Here is a 19,474-nt window from a genome sequence, read left to right on the forward strand (position 1 = left end):
AATAAGTCAAATTTGTAAAAGGCCAGAAAAAGAGATATCAGGAGAGAGCCTGGAGTGACTCTTTCCACTCTTGGGTTCCTGTGGAGATAGTGCTGCTTCTGACAGATTGGGGAGAGGTGGGTGTGAACTCTATACCAGATTAGGGTGAGTGAATGAATGGTGTTGACATTAAGTTGGTGCTGTCAGCTAGACATTTGGAATACATCTGTAATAGTGTTAATAGTTGATCTGGAATTAAAGATTAAGCAACATGGACATTCTTGGGGGTAGAGAGAAAAGAAATACAAAAGTCTAAGACATGGAAACCATTTACATATAATTTACATTCCATTAAATAAAGGGAAAAAATCATGGCTGAAGTGATTAATAACGGGGAGAAGTGGGAGTGAGTCAAGTCATGGAACAGAGTGTGTGTAGGGTGGTAGTATGGTTTTGGTTTGGCATGTTTGAAGGTGTTCATTGGTGTTGGTGCCTGGGGGAAGAGAAGGTGTTAGGCTTATGAAGACAGTTGGGTCAAAGCCACTGACTGTAAATACGGAAGGAATGGCAAGGAAGAGATCCCAAGTTTAGACCCATTAGATGACCATGCTGGCTATGAAAGGGAAAAGATGTTCCTTTTTAAAAAAAATTTATTTATTGCAGGAAATTATGATTTACAAGACAGTTACTGTCACTTGGAGTACTTTTTCTTACCTCCTACGATAGGTGTCTGTGTATGCACCACTTTCACAACCAGCTGAAGTCTTCCTAGCTCCAGAGTTTTGCCATGTATACTTGTTTTACTGTGTCCCTTGCTCCGCTCACCTGTGGCCATAAAACAGACTTGATGGATTTTGTTCACTGATGGCGTAAGGGTTTCTAGGCCAGTGTCTGGCATACACAATAAAACTATTTCCACTGCCATCTTTTTCCCCATAAGTAATTTTTTTTTTGGGGGGCGGGGGGACTCAAAGCTATATATGCCCAAGCTGCACTGTTGTGCTTCTGTATATGAGTGGATTTACATTGTTCAAAGAAATAGTCTCATGGTCAGGTTTCAGTCTTAGTGTTTTTCTAGTATTTAGTAGGATTTCTATTAGGACCTGGCCTTGCTCTGATTGTGTTCTTCCCAATTTGATGATAACTCAGTTTATTGTATGGGTAGTAGAATTTTGGCACTAGCAGAAGTTATTCTTCGTAACTTTTGAGGTTGTCCAAATCATTATTACTTTTTTCTTGTGACAGAGAAGATCCTCATTAATGAGAGTTGTGATCGCACGACTGTGTGTGTATTTAGTTATCTTTTTTATTTTTTTTCTTGGAATCTGGATCTCACTACTAATGGGGATGACTTAAAAAAATATGGTAGAGCGACAGAGAAAGGGAGAGACATCATAGCACCAGAGCTCCCTGTTGGAATCTGTGGTGCCAGGGCATGAATTGGGGTTCTGCACCTGACAAGGCAAGAGTCCCTCCCTACCTGGCGAGCTGTCTCTCTGGCACCTTCAATTATCTTATCTGAACTTCTGGGAAATTTGTTAATTTTCTGCTGTAGAACTGTCCTTTCTTCCTTGGGAAGAGAAGATAATTTGAGGACAGTAGAGAAACTGAAGAATAATGTTGGCATAATTGCATTTAATATGTAGTTTGAATCAATCATGACATTGTTTGGTTTTAGGAAGATTTTTATTTGGGTGAAGGAACAACTCTTATCTTAAATTCAGAATGAAGCATCAACCATGACTAAATAATAAAAAGCTGCTGTTGTTTCTAAGCCCTGCCTGTGAAGAAATATAGCCCCAGATGTTGGGTTATTTGATAGTCACTTGAATAATTGTACTGTGCTGTGTGGTGCTCAGCTGCCACCAGACATTTGTGGAGGAGAGCCTTGCAGTGGATTGAGCTCAAACAGCTGGACTTGGTTGGCCTGGCTGTGTAGAGAGGGTTTTGAAACCCTCCTTTTCTGGATGTAATTTGAAATAACATAGACTGGCTTCTGCTTTGTTATGCGATTATAGGTGAAAAGCTAAATGACTTTTCCCTTTCATCCCCTGTAATTTATTTGTTTTTCTAAGTAAGAATAGTTTTGAAGTGAAATGCTACTGATGAGTGCTGAACATAGCATAGGGGGGTTGGAAATCATCAGCATGGAGTACTTGTTCTTTGCTCTTCCTTCATTACCTTATTCCCACTAGGAGTACTGTATGTATGTCTATATATGTTGAGTATTCTGAATTTTTATTTTTATTTTTTATTTTTTACCAGAGTACTGCTCAACTGTGGCATATTGTGCAGGGAGTGTTTGGAATATGTGAACCGGGGAGCCTATAGTTGTTTCTCAAAAACACTAGGAAATGTTACTAGTTTTTTTTTTTTTTTTGTTTGTTTGTTTTTAATCAGAGCACTGATCAGCTCTGGCTTTTGGTGGTGTGGGGAATTGAACCTGGGACTTCGGAGTCTCAGGCAAGAGAGTCTCTTTGCATAACCATTATGCTATCTACCCCCACCTTCTAGGAAATGTTCTAAGCATCTAGAATGCATAGTTTGTTTTTTTTTTACTGACACTATTGTATTTACTGTCATGTAAAACATTAATCCCCCAGTAAAGGGAAAAAATTAAAAAAAAAACCTCTCACTTATAAAATGAGTCTTGTAATCCTTGCACATAGAGTTTTTAATGACTGCTACCTCACTAGACTGACTGTCTCATAGTATTTTTGCTATAGAATATTATGAATGAAGTTAGAAACTTCCTTGACACTGGTCCAGCTTTGATTCCATTAAGTTGTTACCTCTTAAACCAGATAGTTGCCCCACCTTCCTTTTTAATCTTTAGAAAATGAATATTATTTATCTGATTTTTTTCAAGTGTGTAACTTTTGAAAGTATATTCTTAAATATTTATTCCCTTTTGTTGCCCTTGTTTTTTTAATTGTTGTAGTTATTATTGTTGTTATTGATGTTGTTGTTGGATAGGACAAGAGAAAAATAGAGGAGGGGAAGACAGAAAGGGCGGGGGGAGAAAGACACCTGGAGACCTGCTTCACCGCTTGTGAAGCGACTCCACTGCAGGCAGAGAGCCAGGGGCTCGAACCGGGATCCTTACGTCGGTCCTTGCATTTTGCTCCACCTGCGCTTAATCTGCTGCCCTACCGTTCCGACTCCCTGAAAATCTATATTCTTAATTATCAGTATTCTACATAGATGATTTTTTCCATAAAGCACCTATTTCTTTTTTCTTTTTTAAAAATATTTATTTATTTTCCCTTTTGTTGCCCTTAACATTGTTGTGGTTATTGATGTCATTGTTGTTGGATAGGACAGAGAGAAATGGAGAGAGGAGGGGAAGACGGGGGAGAGAAAGACAGACACCTACAGACCTGCTTGTGAATGCTTGTGAAGCGACTCCCCTGCAGGTGGGCTCAAACTGGGATCCTTATGCTGGTCCTTGTGCTTTGCGCCATATGCGCTTAACTCGCTGCACCACCGCCTGACTCCCAAAGCACCTATTTCTAACAGATCAAATTGATTTAGCAAAGTTTATTGAGCACAGAAATTCTTGCCCTTTTCTACTCTTGCATATTTGTATTATAGTAATTATTGGTAAGTTTCATGAAATAATACTTAATAGCCAGACACTAACTCTGTATACTTTTTTCTAGGTAACTAATTAATTTCTCTGCCAACTAAGAGACCATCTAGAATTTAGGACTCTTATTTTAAAATTCTTTGTAGCTATATTTCTGTATATGAAAATCAAAGAATCAAGGACAAAGTATTTGAGGCAAATGAACACAAATTCTTTGCTTGCAGGTATGTTGTAGTTGGTTTACAGTAACTGAACAGAGCTTTCTTTTGTAGTTGGAATATAGGCCAAAGAGACATTTCCTTCAGCTGAGTATTAGCGATATGAACTGGTCTATGTGATAGAAACCACAAGGAATTCTTGATAGGAGAATGATAATACCAGTATTTAATTAAAATGGCTCTAATGAGTTTAATTATGTTTTAAGTTTTCATTCCCTACATTTACTTATTTCCACAGTATTTGTACCCTATTTGAGGGATCAATCTGATTTTCAGTTGTTTTCAATTATAAATTGCTAGTTTAATTTTCATTTTCTTTTTCTTTTTTTTTATTTTGCTAGTTTAATTTTCAAGCAGATACTGCTATGCTTACTAGGTTTTGAATGATAATCTGTTTATATAGATATGCCCTTACTTAAAAATGCACGCTATAGATACTACCTGGTTTCTGTATTCCCCAGAGTTCCGTTGAGTAGCCATTTACGGCAGTTTTATAGTTGCATGCATTTCTAGTCACCTTAATCGGGAGGGGTTAGTCTGGAGTGGGGATGTAGACAGATGAAGAATACTCAGAGGAAGACCAAGTCATCCCGAACAGATCAGGCAAAGTTCACACAAATAATGAGTACTGCATTCAGGTAGTTCAGTCCAAAAGTCAGGGTTGTAATGATGATACTAAAAAAAAAAAAAAAAAAAAAATCAAGATCATAGAGCTGCCAAGTTGAATACCCAAGATAGTTAAAGCAGTGAAATGCAGTGATACTGCTCATGGTGAGAGGCAGTCAGGAGCAGCAATTCAGAAAGTTGCCTTGTAGGTTAGTCTCACAGGCCTTAGGGAAGGCTAGTCAGGGAGGAGCACAGTTAATATACTAGGTCCTGCTGGGAAAGTCCATCCTTAACGGTTTCACTCACACTGTGTCTGCTATTCTTGACTCACTGCTGTAGAATGTTAGGATTGTGAATGTATGCCTTCCAACTGATTTCCTCCTCCTCCTCTTCCTCTTTCTGTTCTTTTCTTTAATAGTGGTCATATAATTGATTAGACCTAGGTGCATGATAGTGACTGTTGAAATTCAAATTATTTACTTAAGATGAAAGTTTGCTTTGTTTGTTAAGAGAGAAATTCTTAGGATGAAGTATCATTTGCATCCTGTGAAGCTTTTTTTTCCTGTTAACCAGTGGAGTTGTGATTCTCCTGTAAACACAGTAAATGGGTATGTTTTCTGACTTAAACTCCCCGGTGTGCATTTTTCTAACACTAGATCCGCATATTGAATTTCAGTGAAAACTGATCTGATTGTAGGAGTAATTTAGTTAGGCAGGTCAGTGATACTGGACTCATCCGGGGGAAATACAGTAAAGGTAAAATGCACTCTAAGTCATTGTTACTCTTTGTTTAGTGAAGGCTGGAGGCAAATCACCTGTGTTTATTTTAGGTCATTAGTTCTGTAAGTTTCTGCATCTTGCCCATGTGCTGACAACTAGAGCAGAAATCTCTGCATTATATTTTATGAATGGAAAAGATTAACAGTCAAACAACTACAAGATTCTCTTCAAGATGTTAACTTGCTGCCCGGTCCCCATATGCCCTTGGTTTTGATAACTCATGTGGCATATAAAACTCAGTGACACATGACTTCTTGTCAAATTAAAGACATCTCTATAATCTCACGACTTTATTTTTTTTCCCCAGACTCCATCTATCAAGGTTAGGAAATTGGTAAGGTGATAGGGAGTGCATCAGGGAATGTGAATTTTAGAAAGTACAGAATTAACGTGATTGTTTTCTTCTGAGTGATTTAGATGCACTGTCTTAATTTTTGGCCTCTCATATTTCCCATATACCACAAGCACATTATCTTTCACTTCTGGTTTAATGATTGGATTAGGAACTATGTATGATACATATATTACTGTTCACTGAGTCAGTGAAATTAACACACCTTCTTATAAAAATTTGGCATGATTTGAAAACATCACTATCATCTTGGTGGACTATTTTGGCTTCTGGGAGGTACAGGTGTCACTCTTCCCATGAATAATATGCTGCATTGAAAAGGAAGGGCCACGTTATTAACAGAGATTTAATTTATTTATTTGCCTGCAGGGGTCGCATGCCTGCGTGATTGTGCTGCTGGCAGTGGACTTTTTAAGCAATAGATAGTTCAGAGAGGAGAGACCATACAGTGCTCCACCATTCATGGAACTTTCCTTTTTTTCTTTCCTTTTTTTTCATGTAACTTGTCTTGCACGGTGCTCGCATGTGGTGCTGGACTCAACTCCAGGTCCCCACGCATGGCCAAGTGCGCTCCCCTGGATGAGCTAGCCTAGCTCTGGACATTAGTTTCACTCTATTTATTTTGGAATACTTAGAATTTCACGTGTAGAAGATCTCACTGCTATTGACTCTTTCATTGGGGTAGATGAGATATCACAGCATAAGCTTCTTAAAAAATATTAACTAGTTATTTTAATGAGAGACACACAAAGACTATGTATATGAGAGAGAGAGAGAGACAGAGACCAGAGCACTGCTCAGCTCTGGTTTGTGGTGGTGCTGGGGACTGAACCTGGAACCTTGGAGCCTCAGGCATGAAAGTCTTTTTTGCGTAACCATTGTGCTATCTCCCCAGCCCACACGAGCTTCTTGTGGTGCCATCAAGCTTCTCATGTGATGCTGAGGTTTCAGCTTGAGCCATGTGCATGGCAGGATGCACTTTACCAGATGAGATGCTTCTCCAGGACCCACGATCAGAGATTTAAAATCTGTAGTTGTAGCCCTCTAGAAGGAGGTGCAGTGACTGACTAGCTTGAGGTGCTGAGTTTTATCCCCAGCATCACATGTGCTAGAGCTCTCCCTCCTGCCAAATAAATAAATATACAAACCAGTGGTAGAGTAAGCTGTTTTGTTATTGCTATGTAAGTGGTTTGAGTCAGTACCTTTTATAAATGTTTGGTGGTCGGTCACCTTTGTTTTAAAACTGAATGTATTCTGCTATGTGCCCAGCCTAGCTCCCCTCATTTATGTAGAGGGGTAGCATAATGACCAGCCCCACCACAAGCAGCATTCTGTGTTCTGAGGGCACCCAGCTTTCAGGCCCAGTATTTGTATGAACTACACTTTTTAAATTCAGATTAATGACTATGGATTCTTTTTTTTTTTCTGCCTCCAGGGTTATCACTGAGTCTCTGTGCCTGCACTGCTAATTCACTTCTCCTGGAGGCTATTTTTTTCCTTTTTGTTGCCCTTGTCGTTGTTGTTGTTATTATTATCGTTCTTATTGCTGTCATTGTTGGATAGGACAGAGAGGACGGGAAGACAAAGAGGGGAAGAGAGATTCTTTATCATGCTAACTTTTCTTCCTCCTAAACAAGCTTTTAATGAAAGACTGCCATCTTGTGGTATTTTTTTAAAATACAGGCCCAATGAAAAAAAACGTTAAGATTGCTGAGATTTTATGCTTTGTGATGTCAAAAATGAGTAAGAAATGAATAATATTAAATGTTATCATTAAATTATATTTAATGATCTTTTACAGTTTGTTTCTTCATTAAGTCATATCTTAAGACATGTAGCCCATTTTCAAATATCAGTAGTGATAAAGACTTATACAACATGTTTAACTATGTGCAGGTATTAAGAATCTTGATAATTATCATTGATTTTTTTAGAGTCACTAGTAAAAACAATTTTTTGGACAAAAGTACTTTTAGTACTTCAGTGTTGTTTTCACCAGGATGGCTTCACGGACGGGTAACAGACGAACAGGGACTCATGGCTGGGTTGTACGCAGTATCTCTTTATTCATTCAGGACACAGCACAATCTAAGCCGAGCTAAGCTAAACTAAACTACAATCTTGTCCTTATAAATATACTAGCCCAGTAAGGTGGGAACAGGATGCAACGCAGAGAGGGTGGAGAGAAAAGTGACTGGTGAAAATCAGGGTATGACAAGGAGAGGGGGGGGAGCAGGCAAGAATTCTACCACTGAACCACCAATGCCCTGGAGGGAGGGTGGTGCTTGTTAACAGAGGTTATGTAAATAGAATGAAGTGGTTATGTAAATAGAATAGTGTTAAGCAGGGGGGATTAAACTAATGAAACAGAAGGGGTTTTTAGAAGTAGAATTAGAAACATACCAACACTTCAGGGTTATCACTGGGGCTTGGTGCCTGCACTATGAATCTACTGCGCCTGTCAGCCATTTTTTTCCATTTCATTAGATAGGACAGAATTTGAGAGAGAAAGGACAGATCAAGAAGAAGAGAAAAGGATAAACACCTGCAGACCTGCTTCACTGCTTGTGGAGTCCTCGCTGCAGGTGGGGAGCTGGAGGCTTGAACCCAGATCCTTGTGCTGTGTGCTTAACTGGTTATACCACTAATAAAATATTTCTAAGAAAACTTTATAATGCAGAATCTTATTTAATAAGGGGAATTTTCTATTATTTTATTTTGGTTAGGGACATAGAAGTTGAGAGGGAAGGGGGAGAAAGGGAAAGAGACTCCTGCAGTACTATTTTACTGCTTGTGAAGCTTCCCCACTACAGGTGGGGGACCAGGGGCTTGAACACGGATTCTTGCACACTGCAGTGTGTATGCTCAACCAGGTGCACCACTGCTTGGTTAAAAGGAAACTTTCATTCAAAGCTCATTTTTGGGGATGTGAGGGCGATCTGGCTGCAACATCTGTCACCCCATTGATCGCCATTATTGATTCAGCTGATCTGACTGGCTAGGTGGGTGTCCCCTTCCTCCCTCACCTCTCTTTGTGCGGCTGTCTCTCCCGAAGCACTCCGTCGAAGAGGCCGGCCTTCCTCGAATAGAGACAGACCGGTCTTCGGTTCAGGGTATATGAGTAGCTGCGCTCCCCTGCTAGAACCTCCAAACAAGCTCTCAAAGCTCATTTTGGGGTAGTTAATAGCATAAACTGAAATAATTTTTCTTAGAGGTATTAGGGAGGGTCACATTTATAGTTAGGCAGAATCTTAAAATCATCTTATGTAAGAAACAAAATGCTTTGCAAGACTGGGAGGTCAACTCATAATAAAAAGGACACTTGGCTCATAGACTCTGAAGCTAATGTTAAACTATGGCAATGTTCAGGAAATGGGAAGCCAGGGATCTGGGTGTGTTTGCTGTGATGGCACAGGAATTTTGGTGGGGTGTGTGGTTAGATCTGTATATATGTTCATAGGTGGAAAGCCAGACCAAAGTTTTAAAGTGCTGGGAGGGGGTGTTGGCACACGTTACCATGTGCAGGGACCCATGTGCAGGGGTGGGGGGGAGCTTCACGAGAGGTGAAGCAGGTCTGCAGGTATCCATTAATCTTTATCTCTCCTTTTCCATCTCCCCATCCCTCTCAATTTCCCTCTTCTATCAAATGAAATAGAAAAAAAAAAAGTGGGGTAGGGAATGGCTGCTGGGAGCAGTAGATTCATAGTGCTAACACTTAGCCCCAGCAAATAACCCTCATGATAATTAAAACAAAAACAGTTTTTTTTACTGTATTACAAATCGATCTTAAAGCGATCAAAATGCTGTTTTTTTAAGAAGATTATTAAGCCACGGGAAAAAATAACTTTGTTAGTTACATTTTATAACTTGATTTATACCTCTTAAGTCTTGGTTTATAATATTGTAGTTAAATTGTAATTTTCTGCCTCTCCAAAAATGCCATCTCTTATTTAAATATGGGCTTTTTTTGTTGAACACAGAAGACAACAAAGTTTCTGGCATGTTGGCTCTATTTATTCGCCAAAAACTCTTGGATTGCTACTCTAAATTTAGTAGGTTGTGCCAGCCTTTGAAAAACAAATTTTTTTTTGGGTGGGGGCCGGGTGCCGGGGATCAAACATAGGGCCCTGCATGTCAGTGTATGTGGTACACACCACTCTGCTACATCCCAGTTCCGGTGGCCACGTTTATTTAAACTGCCTCTTTTGCAGGCTGGGTGGTGGTGCACCTTGTTTCTTGTGTCACCATGTGTGATGACCTGGTTCTGAGCCCCCCCCCTTCCTACCTGTAGGGCAGTGTTTCACGAGTGGTGAAGCAGATCTTCAGGTGTCTGTCTTTCTCTCTATTATCCTTCCCCTCTAAATTCACTGTCCTATCAAGTATAATAGAAAGAAAGAAAAAAGAAAAGGGAAATATAGCCACTGGGAGCAGCGATTCAAGTGCCGACACTGAGACCCAGTGATAACACTGGTGACAATAAAAACAATAAACTGCCTCTGTTGTTTCCCCTTTAAGTAGGGATTGGGGGGGGAGAACTTGATTTTTTACTGTTGCAAATGTTTTACAGTTACGCTAAGAAAGAATCTGATCTGAGTGGAGCCCAGATCAAGCTTCGAGAATATGAAGCGGCACTGAATTCTAAGGATGCGGCCCTGGCTACCGCTCTTAGTGATAAGAAGTGCCTAGAGGGAGATTTGGAGGATCTGAAGGATCAGGTTGCCCAGGTAAGACCTGACTCTGCCCTTGGCTTGAAACTGCCCCATCTCTACTGACTCATTATTGATTTTGGTCTTTTTTTATGTTCACATTTAGTTATGTTACTTGCTTCTTTTTGCTTTTTAAAATTCTATTTTTGTGACTTATCTGAAGGAAAGTAGCTAACCTGGAGAGCATCTTTCTTTCCCGCACTGAATCTGAATCTGAATCATGTAGTCCCGCTGCGGCTTTTGCTCCCTCTGTTCATTCAGTCTCTTGCCCTCAAAGCCTGTTTAGGAAAGAGGTGATGCGGTGTGTTCTTCGCCCGCCCAGGAGAAGTGAAAGTGATAGCTGAAATTGTTGGTTTGAATGTTGAAACGTGAATCACATATTTGTGTGGCATTTACTGCTGCCCATCACCAAATCTCAACAGGGTTTTGATGGGACCAGTCTAATACACAGTTGTGATAAAGATGCAAACAGTGCCCCTAGAGGCGGTACAGATACGACTGCTGTGTCACGTGTGTCATTAGGTGGCAAAGAGAAAGGCTTGTCTAATCCAGTGTTGTGATCTGTGAGCACTGGGTGGTTGATAGTCTGACACTCAACAACAGATGCTTATAGCATTGACAGGTAGATAGAAAGTCTGTTACTTGATTTAATCCACAGGTATCTTGTAGTCATTACTAAATGATTGCTGTGTAAGTTTTTAAATCAATTCTTTTCTCCAATATGATAGTTGGAAGCCTCCTTAGCTGCTGCCAAGAAGCAGTTAGCAGATGAAACCTTACTTAAAGTGGATTTGGAGAATCGCTGTCAGAGTCTCACTGAGGACTTGGAATTTCGTAAAAGCATGTATGAGGAGGTAACTATAAAGATCTGGGAGGATCTCGGGGAGTCGGGTGGTAGCGCAGTGGGTTAAGCACATGTGGTGCGAAGCACAAGGACCAGCATACGGAGCCTGCTTCGGGCCCCCAGCTCCCCACCTGCAGGGGAGTCGCTTCACAAGTGCTTAAGCAGGTCTGCAGGTGTCTGTCTTTCTCTCCCCTCTCCATCTTCCCCTCCTTTCTCCATTTCTTTCTATCCTATCTAATGACGACATCAAATAACAAAAACAATAATAACTACAACAGCAATAAAAAAATAAAACAAGGGCAACAAAAGATCTGGGAGGATCCCAAGAGACTTCTTAAGATTGTGTGAAAAATGGGAGAAAAGTTCAAGGTACATTACCGAGGGTAATAATGCTGAAATTCAGATAAGATTCTACTTCGTCTAAGTTAGCATGACTTGGTCACAGCAGCTACTGTTTTTTCAGCTGTAGAAAGAATTTATTTCAGTTGTCTTTTTACTGCCTAGCAAATCACTCCAGAGTTCAGCAAATTAATATCTCAGTTCCAGAAGGTGAGGAATCAGCGGAGGCAGCCTCAGAGTCTCTCATGATGTTCTGGTCAGCCTTCCAACCTGGCTGAGCAGAACTGCTTCATCCTCATTCATGAGACTGAGGGCAGGAGGTGTCAGTGGGTTCCCCTATAGGTCTATGCATGTAGGATTAGCTCCAAGAGTCAGTGATTGCTGATCAGGCAGAAGCCACACTATCACTTGTAGTCTCACAATGCAAGTGGCGTATCATCACTGTCCATCACACAGACCAAGCATGAAACAGTGGGGGAGGGGATCACAATAGGAGGCAGCAGTCATCAGGGGCATCTTGAAGGTGGGCTATTCCTAACATCTATGGGTATGTAGCTGGATTTAAAATTTGCCACTGATAAGCCATAGCTGCTGTGATCAAACCTTGGATGTCAGCCACAACTGTAGCCAAAAAAGCAGTAGTAAGTTTGAAGAAACAAAAAATGTCTATTTTCTCAAAATTGAAAGAATTGGAATTAATTCAGGTTAGACAAAATTCAGCTAAATAAATACTTAATGTTTAAGAAGTAGTATTTGAAGTACCTAACAGATTTAATAATAGAAATTTATTGTGAAAGGTAGAAAAGTTTAATTGTAGAAAATGTAATTTAGGTCTATCTTTATAACAGTGTAGTATTTTAAGTCACATTTTCCTTCTAATCAGCAGAATAGCTCCTCTGGACTATGTACTTGCCTTGCCATGTGTATAACCCAGGTTCAAACCAGGCCCCCAGTGCCTTAATGGAAGCATTGGTGTTGTGATGCTCTTTTCTCTCCCTTATTCTCTCTGTATCTGAAAAAGTCAACCTAGAGGAGTAAAAAAAAGCCTGTTGCGACAGTAAAATAAAAATCAATAAAATCCCCCCCATCTGCTACTTAGTCTTGGTGTTGCCTGTGAACATCTGTATCTTTAAAGCAGTAGCGGGTTTTTAAGTGTTTTGCCAGTCACCGATTCTACATAATAACTGAAAAGTAATAAGAGGTTTCTTAATTTCAGGGTGTTGGGGTAGCATTTTTAAAATTCATTGTGCCTTTTTTGAGAAACTTAGAAAATACATTTTAAAAAGATGACAGAGGACCTAGTGGGGGTTGTTTGTTCTATGAAAAACTGAGAAATGTTATGCATGTACAAACTATTGTATTTACTGCTGAATGTAGAACATTAATTCCCCAATAAAGAAATTAAGAAAAAGAAAATACATTAAAACACTCCTCAGTTTTTAATGTGTGAGATGTAATTCTATTCAATAACTAGACAACAGATAAGTATTGTGAATGATTAAGAGGGAAAGAAAGAGGAAGGAAAAAGTGAGGAAGAGGAAGGGTGGTAGACAAAGGATAATACCGTGAGCATTTGCTCAGTATTTGTTGAGTTGAAATTTTGGTTTGCGTGTTTTCATAATTTTAGCATCTTTATTAAATAAATGTGAGCACTAGGAGGCTGATAGCAGGATTACAAGTTGTCCTATTCTCATTCTGTCAAGCCTTATACAGTAAGGTGATACAGAAAACAAACTGAGTTGTAGCTCCCTCTTGTGGCGTATTTAGTTATTGCTACTAGCTGGAATGGGAATTTTAGTCTTGGGCATGTATTACTGGTCATTCTAGTTTTAAACAGTTTTTTAAAACATAGTGTAATATCCTATTGATTCTGTTCTTGAATAATAGTGTCATTTGATATAATAAAATAATGTTTGCAAGATTCTATATTGATAGCTTAGTTCCATAAATAAGTTAGTTTGCTCTAAGGTAAATTTTTTTGTTTTTTTTTTAAAGTATTAAATTAAGGTTTATTAATGAAAGAACAGGAATATCACTCTTGTCTGTGTGATGCCAGGGTTCAAACTCAGTACTTCCAGGGACCACACCCCAGACTATGAAAATGCAAAGTGTGTGTGTGTATACGTGCACGCACGCCACCAGGCTTGTTGCTAGGCTCAGTGCCTGTATCTGCCACTCTTGGTGGCCATCCCTAGCCCCCACACTTCTTTTTTTACTTGCTAGACAGAAATATTAGGAAGGGAGGGAGCCGAGAGAGACACCTGCAGTACTGTTTTACCAGTCATGAAGCCCCCCCCCCCCCCCCCACACACACACACACATTTGGGAATAGGGACTTGAACCCAAGTTCCTGTGCCAGGCAACTTATGCACTCAACCAGGTGTGCCACCACACAGCTCCCCCAAATAAAAAAGTTTTAAGCATAAAATCTTTTAGAATTTATTTATTTAGTTAGTCACTTATTCATTCATGAGAGAGATAGGAGAGAAAGAACCAGACATTACTCTGGTACATGTGCTGTCGGGGACCGAACTTGGGATCTCGTGGTTGAGAATCCGATGCCTTATCCACTACGCCACCTCCCGGACCACATAAAGCACAAAATTTTAATCCCCCAATAAAGAAAAAAATTAAAAAAACAATGTTTTTAGTGCAAGTTGTTTTGACTGGTTAGTTTGACTTTACATGTAGGACCCCCCCCCCCCCCACCAATACTGTCCTTAGATCATCAATAAAATCTTGGGGAAATTAAGTGTACATAGTGATCCTTGACTGCGTGGTACTTTAAATAACTCTTAGATACCGGTTTTTGTTTTTGTCTGTCTGTGGAGAAATAGCTATACCACAGAAAAGAACCTCGAACCCATAGGGTTTGAAATGATACCATTGCTCTCTTTTTAGGTCCTTATCAAAAAGTTGTTAGCTGTTAGAAAACAAAGGAGATAAAAAAAATAAGTATTGAAGTGTCTGTGCTAGCATGACACCATAGAAATGTTTGTGCTAGCATGGTGGGTAAAACTCGATGACCCTGTTGTCACTTAGATTTGTACTGGACTAGCCATCGTAACTTGGTTTTATGGTATTTTTCTTGCTTAGGAGATAAATGAGACCAGGAGGAAACATGAGACCCGCTTGGTAGAGGTGGATTCTGGGCGTCAGATTGAGTACGAGTATAAGCTGGCTCAAGCCCTTCATGAGATGAGAGAGCAGCACGATGCCCAGGTGAAGCTGTACAAGGAAGAGCTGGAGCAGACTTATCACGCCAAGGTGGGCACACTCTTTTGAGCATTGATCAGGTGCCTTGAAGAACATGACTCGATGTTTGCTTTATCCTAGTTTTCTTAAATGAATTCTCTGTATTTCTGTGAATATAGAAAATGGATTTTTTAAAAGTAGTTTTCTATGGATTGTTTGGGGTGTGTGTGGGAGAATTTCAGTTTCAATAGAGATAAGTATTTTGCCTTTTTGCCCCATTGGTTAGTCATCTTGTTGTAATAGTTGAACCCAGGCTACCTCAAAATCTTTAAAAAAAAAATGTACTAGGATAATCCTGTTATCATTTAGTAGTAAGTGATTTGGTTTCATCTAGTTCTGACTTACTGTGCTTTGTGGTCACCACACTTTAGGCAGTAGTGAACTGAAGTCTTCTATTTCTTCTGTTGCTACTATTCATATAGACAAGGTTACAGAAACTTCTGTCTTGCATTAAACAGACCATGTAAAAATTCATAAAAATTGTCAATGTAAGTAAATACTTTCCTAGCAAATGTTCTCATTTCAAACACACAATTTGATTAGTAAGAGTTAGTAAAGACTTCTTTGCCTCATGCTGTTCATGCTGATATTGACCACTCTGTGACGTACTAGTTGGTGGAAAGGAACCATCTTTTTTTAAGCCCAATCCTCGGTTGTCCAACATTTACTCAGTACAAAGCAGCAGTGAAGGAACTATAATGGAGAGGAATCAGTCACATAACTTGTGGCTTTTCACTAGGAAGGAAATGCCATACATAAAATTGTGTGTCCAAGACACACACACGAAAAAAATGATACAGGTAATTTGATGAACCAGCAATTACCTGAACATAAAACAACCCCCCACTCAAAGGAAGTATTATTCTTCCATTGTTTCTGCTTATTTCATACACTAAAATAGTTTAATGGGGGTAAAGGTATGGGATATTTCTTTTCCTACAGTTACCACCACAGTCTGATTGCTCTTGTCTTGGCTGTTTATTAACTGTATTATCTGAGACTTTAGACAAAAGATTGAACTAACTTTGGGTAAAGACCCAGGTGTATTAGCAGTGTTAAAGATCAGATACTGGGTTGTGATATGGAAAGAAAGACAAGGTAGTTCACATCACGCTAGTGGCCTCATGATGCTTTTCCTGTTACTTCATCAGCCAGTTACAGGCAAGACTTCAGAATGAAACGAAATGCCTTGACATGAACCATGCTTCCTCATTTGTCTTCACATTCATCAGATAGGACTGACTTGATTTGCTCCTTCTCTTAGCTTGAAAATGCCAGACTGTCTTCAGAGATGAATACATCTTCTGTCAACAGTGCCAGAGAAGAACTGATGGAGAGTCGCATGAGAATCGAGAGCCTTTCATCTCAACTTTCTAATCTACAGAAAGAGGTAAGTGGGGGGGATGGCAGTTGAGCTTGAAGTCCACCTTCAATGTGGTGGGCTATCTGCTTTATGCTGCTTGGTGGTTACATCTCTTTCTGTTGGGTTGTTGGAAAAGTCATGGCTCACTTTTGCATAGAAACATGCATCATGACTCTTTGGACAACCCAGTATTTTACAAGAGGGAAGGTATTCGCACAACGGCTCCCCATATGTTTTCGTTTTGCAGTGTAGAAGCATACTCTGAGCAAAGACCATCATTATTCCTAAATAAATTTGGTTACATACACACAGCTAAGGGAGTTGTTTTTGAGTTAGCAATCTGCTGGTTCGTTTCCACTGCCCAGGCTTTTAGATATATCTTACATAGTGTATCCAAGAGAGAGAGAAACAGCGCCACTCTGCAGTGGGATGCTACAGCGTCCGTGGCATGCTTGAGATCTAATACTTTATCGGGTTGCCACCTCATGGACAGCACAAGAATTCTTTTTAGGTGGTAAATCCTTTATGTTTCTCTGTTCTGTCACTGTCTTCTCATTTTCTCTCTGTCTTGCCATCTATCAATAAGAAAAACAAAAGGGGAAAAAAAGATTTAAATTATTTTACACCTGTTTGGTCCTGATAGTTTTTTGAAGTTTTCATATAACAGCAAAGCTGTAAGAACTTTTGAGTTCATTTAGTCTAATCATAAACCTAAGTGAATTTAGTACCCAGAGACCAACAAATGGATTTTTTTATTAGTGATTTAATAGTGATTGAAAAGACTGGTTAAGAGGGGTACAGTTCCATACATTTCCCACCACCAGAGTTCCATATCCGTTTCCCTCCATTTGAGGCTTCCCTGTTCATAAAGGGATTTTTCTACTAGTTCTCTCTCTCTCTCTTTAAATACTTCTCTTCAAAGAAGACTTTCTTTTAGAAATTTAGTGGATAGTTGTTTCCGTTGCACTATCTTAACAGATGTCTCTTCGTATGCAAGACAAAACAACAAAACCTTTCTCTTACTTTGAATTGATACCACTTTTCTCATTTAACAAATTAATTCCCTACCCTTCTAACTGCTACTTAATCCACTTGGTTTTCCTAGTTACAAATGCTTTACAGATGAGACTGACATGTGCCTGTTGTTAAATACAGTATGCTGTTAACCTTGGTAGCCACTCTTTTGACCCAGGCGTAGTGAGTGCTCTTCCATTTCCCTGCTAGTTTTGTTCCCATCCATGTGGGTTAGTGGTTAGTGGTTTCAAATGATGTCAGGCACTACTCTGGGACTTTTGGCTGGAATAGTTTAGTTTCTCTGTTGGGCAAGGAAGGGTGAATTCTTTCCTTTATTACTGGTACCAGACTTTATGGTAGAAACCATCCCCATTTCTTATTCTTGGTAAGAATCAGACACATCTCTACAAACTCATGTTTACCAATTTGAAGTAAAACTCAACAAGTATTTCATTAATGTGAGTCATACAACTAAACGGAAATTCTATGGCCTAACAGGCAGCATGATGAAACTGTATGACTCAACAAATACTATTAAGATATATACAGAAGGAAAATATTGAGACCCTTTGCTGTATATATATTTTCAGTTATATTTATTTATTTTCCCTTTTGTTGCCCTTGTGTTTTATTGTTGTTATAGCTATTATTGTTGTTGTTATTGATGTCATTGTTGTTGGATAGGACAGAGAGAAATCGAAAGAGGAGGGGAAGACAGAGAGGGGGAGAGAAAGATAGACACCTGCAGACCTGCTTCACTGCCTGTGAAGCGACTCCCCTGCAGGTGGGGAGCTGGGGGCTTGAACTGGGATCCTTACGCTGGTCCTTGCGCTTCACACCACGTGCGCTTAACCCGCTGTGCTACTGCCCGACTCGCCCCTGATGTATATCTTTCTAAAAGCTAAAATTTATCAACTAGTAAAATAATGCCAAACTGTTTCTACCATAAAATCTGATAACAAATGCAGTATTCATGAAGAGCTCCTCTATAAAATTTGGCCTGTCCTCCTGTGAGAAATAACTACTTAAAAAAAAAAAAAGAAAAAAAAAAAACTACTAATGGTAATACAATAATGTATCTGTATAGTGTATAGAGTTTTTTTTTTTTTAAGCCATCCATGCACATTTAATTTTTATACAACAGACAGCTACTTCTCACTCTGCAGCTAATTCTGATGCTAAGGACCGTCTTTAAGTTGATTGTTTTAGTGATAATTCTGTTGGGAAATAACAAGGTAGTTATGCAATGAGCCACAGTTGCTAAGATGAACTTTCTCATTTAGGATGTATGCTTTCACATTGTTTCAATACCAAATTCAAAGCACAGTGTGCAGTCTTTGAGCAGGAGGGATCTTAGTACTCTCCATAGAGTAGCCAGAAGCTTTTGTCTTTGGTTTCTGAATAAATAGTTCCAGGTGATTCTCCAAAAACATTTTCACCCACCCTCAGTCCACTTTTGTCAATGAGATGTATTTTTAGGTCTTCAATTTTGTTAATGTATGCTTTTGAACTAAGCCTCTTAGTGGAACCAAACTTGATTTTTACTAAAACTACAGTTTAAAAATGTTTTTTTTTTTTAAAGTCAGATGGAGAAAAGGTACTTGTATACTTGATGGCATTTATACTGGGTGAATACATTGTCTTATAAGCAAAGCTTCCTGAAAGCTGTGTTTTGCGTTTAAGTAATTTATTTTTTTAATTTCTTAAAAGTAAAACCTCTTACTCTAATGTAGAAATTTGATAGAGTTCTGTTTATTTCGCAGTGTAGAAAATGGTTTAAAGTAGCAGGTTTGTGCTAATGTTGGAATGTTCCTAGAAAGTAAATGTGTTTCCTTGAATCTGAAGTCTAGAGCATGTTTGGAGAGGATTCAAGAATTGGAGGACTTGCTTGCTAAAGAAAGAGATAACTCTCGGCGCATGCTGTCTGACAAAGAGAGAGAGATGGCAGAAATAAGGGATCAGATGCAACAACAGCTGAATGATTATGAGCAACTGCTTGATGTTAAGTTAGCTCTGGACATGGAAATCAGTGCTTACCGGAAACTCTTAGAAGGGGAGGAAGAGAGGTAAGTAATATTGGTGTCAGCCTACTCTGTAGTCATTTTTTTTGTCCTACTCTATTTTTAGAAAATCCATTAATTTATATATATATAAAAAAGTGCTCCTTTTGACTTAAACACAAGTGAAAGGATTGGTTTGCTTTTTCCCTTAGCAATTAAGGTGGCTTTTAAATTTCTGTATAAGTACCGTGCACTAACCGATTGCGCCACTGGAGCTCCTTAAATTTGCATTTCTTTTAACACCTAAGTGTAGAGGTAGTTAGGAGCTGATCTTATTTCTGCTTCAACACGGATGTGCCTAAAGTTAATCTTATTATTTTAAAGACTGGGCGTTTTTAGGATGGAATCCTCTGTTTTTGTTGAGATTTT

General features: G+C 39.2%; 1 protein-coding gene and 1 pseudogene across 1 annotated transcript in view; both read left to right on the forward strand.

Moving 5' to 3' along the window:
- Window positions 1-19,474, forward strand: part of LMNB1 (lamin B1) — a 45,433-nt gene that overhangs the window by 10,996 nt on the left and 14,963 nt on the right. Inside the window, exons 2-6 of the mRNA XM_007527798.2 lie at window positions 10,092-10,248; window positions 10,959-11,084; window positions 14,510-14,680; window positions 15,933-16,058; window positions 18,891-19,111. Coding sequence (XP_007527860.1) covers window positions 10,092-10,248; window positions 10,959-11,084; window positions 14,510-14,680; window positions 15,933-16,058; window positions 18,891-19,111 — 801 coding nt within the window. The remainder of the gene's footprint in view (window positions 1-10,091; window positions 10,249-10,958; window positions 11,085-14,509; window positions 14,681-15,932; window positions 16,059-18,890; window positions 19,112-19,474) is intronic.
- LOC132537401 (small nucleolar RNA SNORA17) lies at window positions 10,701-10,824 on the forward strand (annotated as a pseudogene).

Source organism: Erinaceus europaeus, chromosome 2, assembly GCF_950295315.1.
Source record: "Erinaceus europaeus chromosome 2, mEriEur2.1, whole genome shotgun sequence".
Taxonomy (NCBI): Eukaryota; Metazoa; Chordata; class Mammalia; order Eulipotyphla; family Erinaceidae; genus Erinaceus; species Erinaceus europaeus.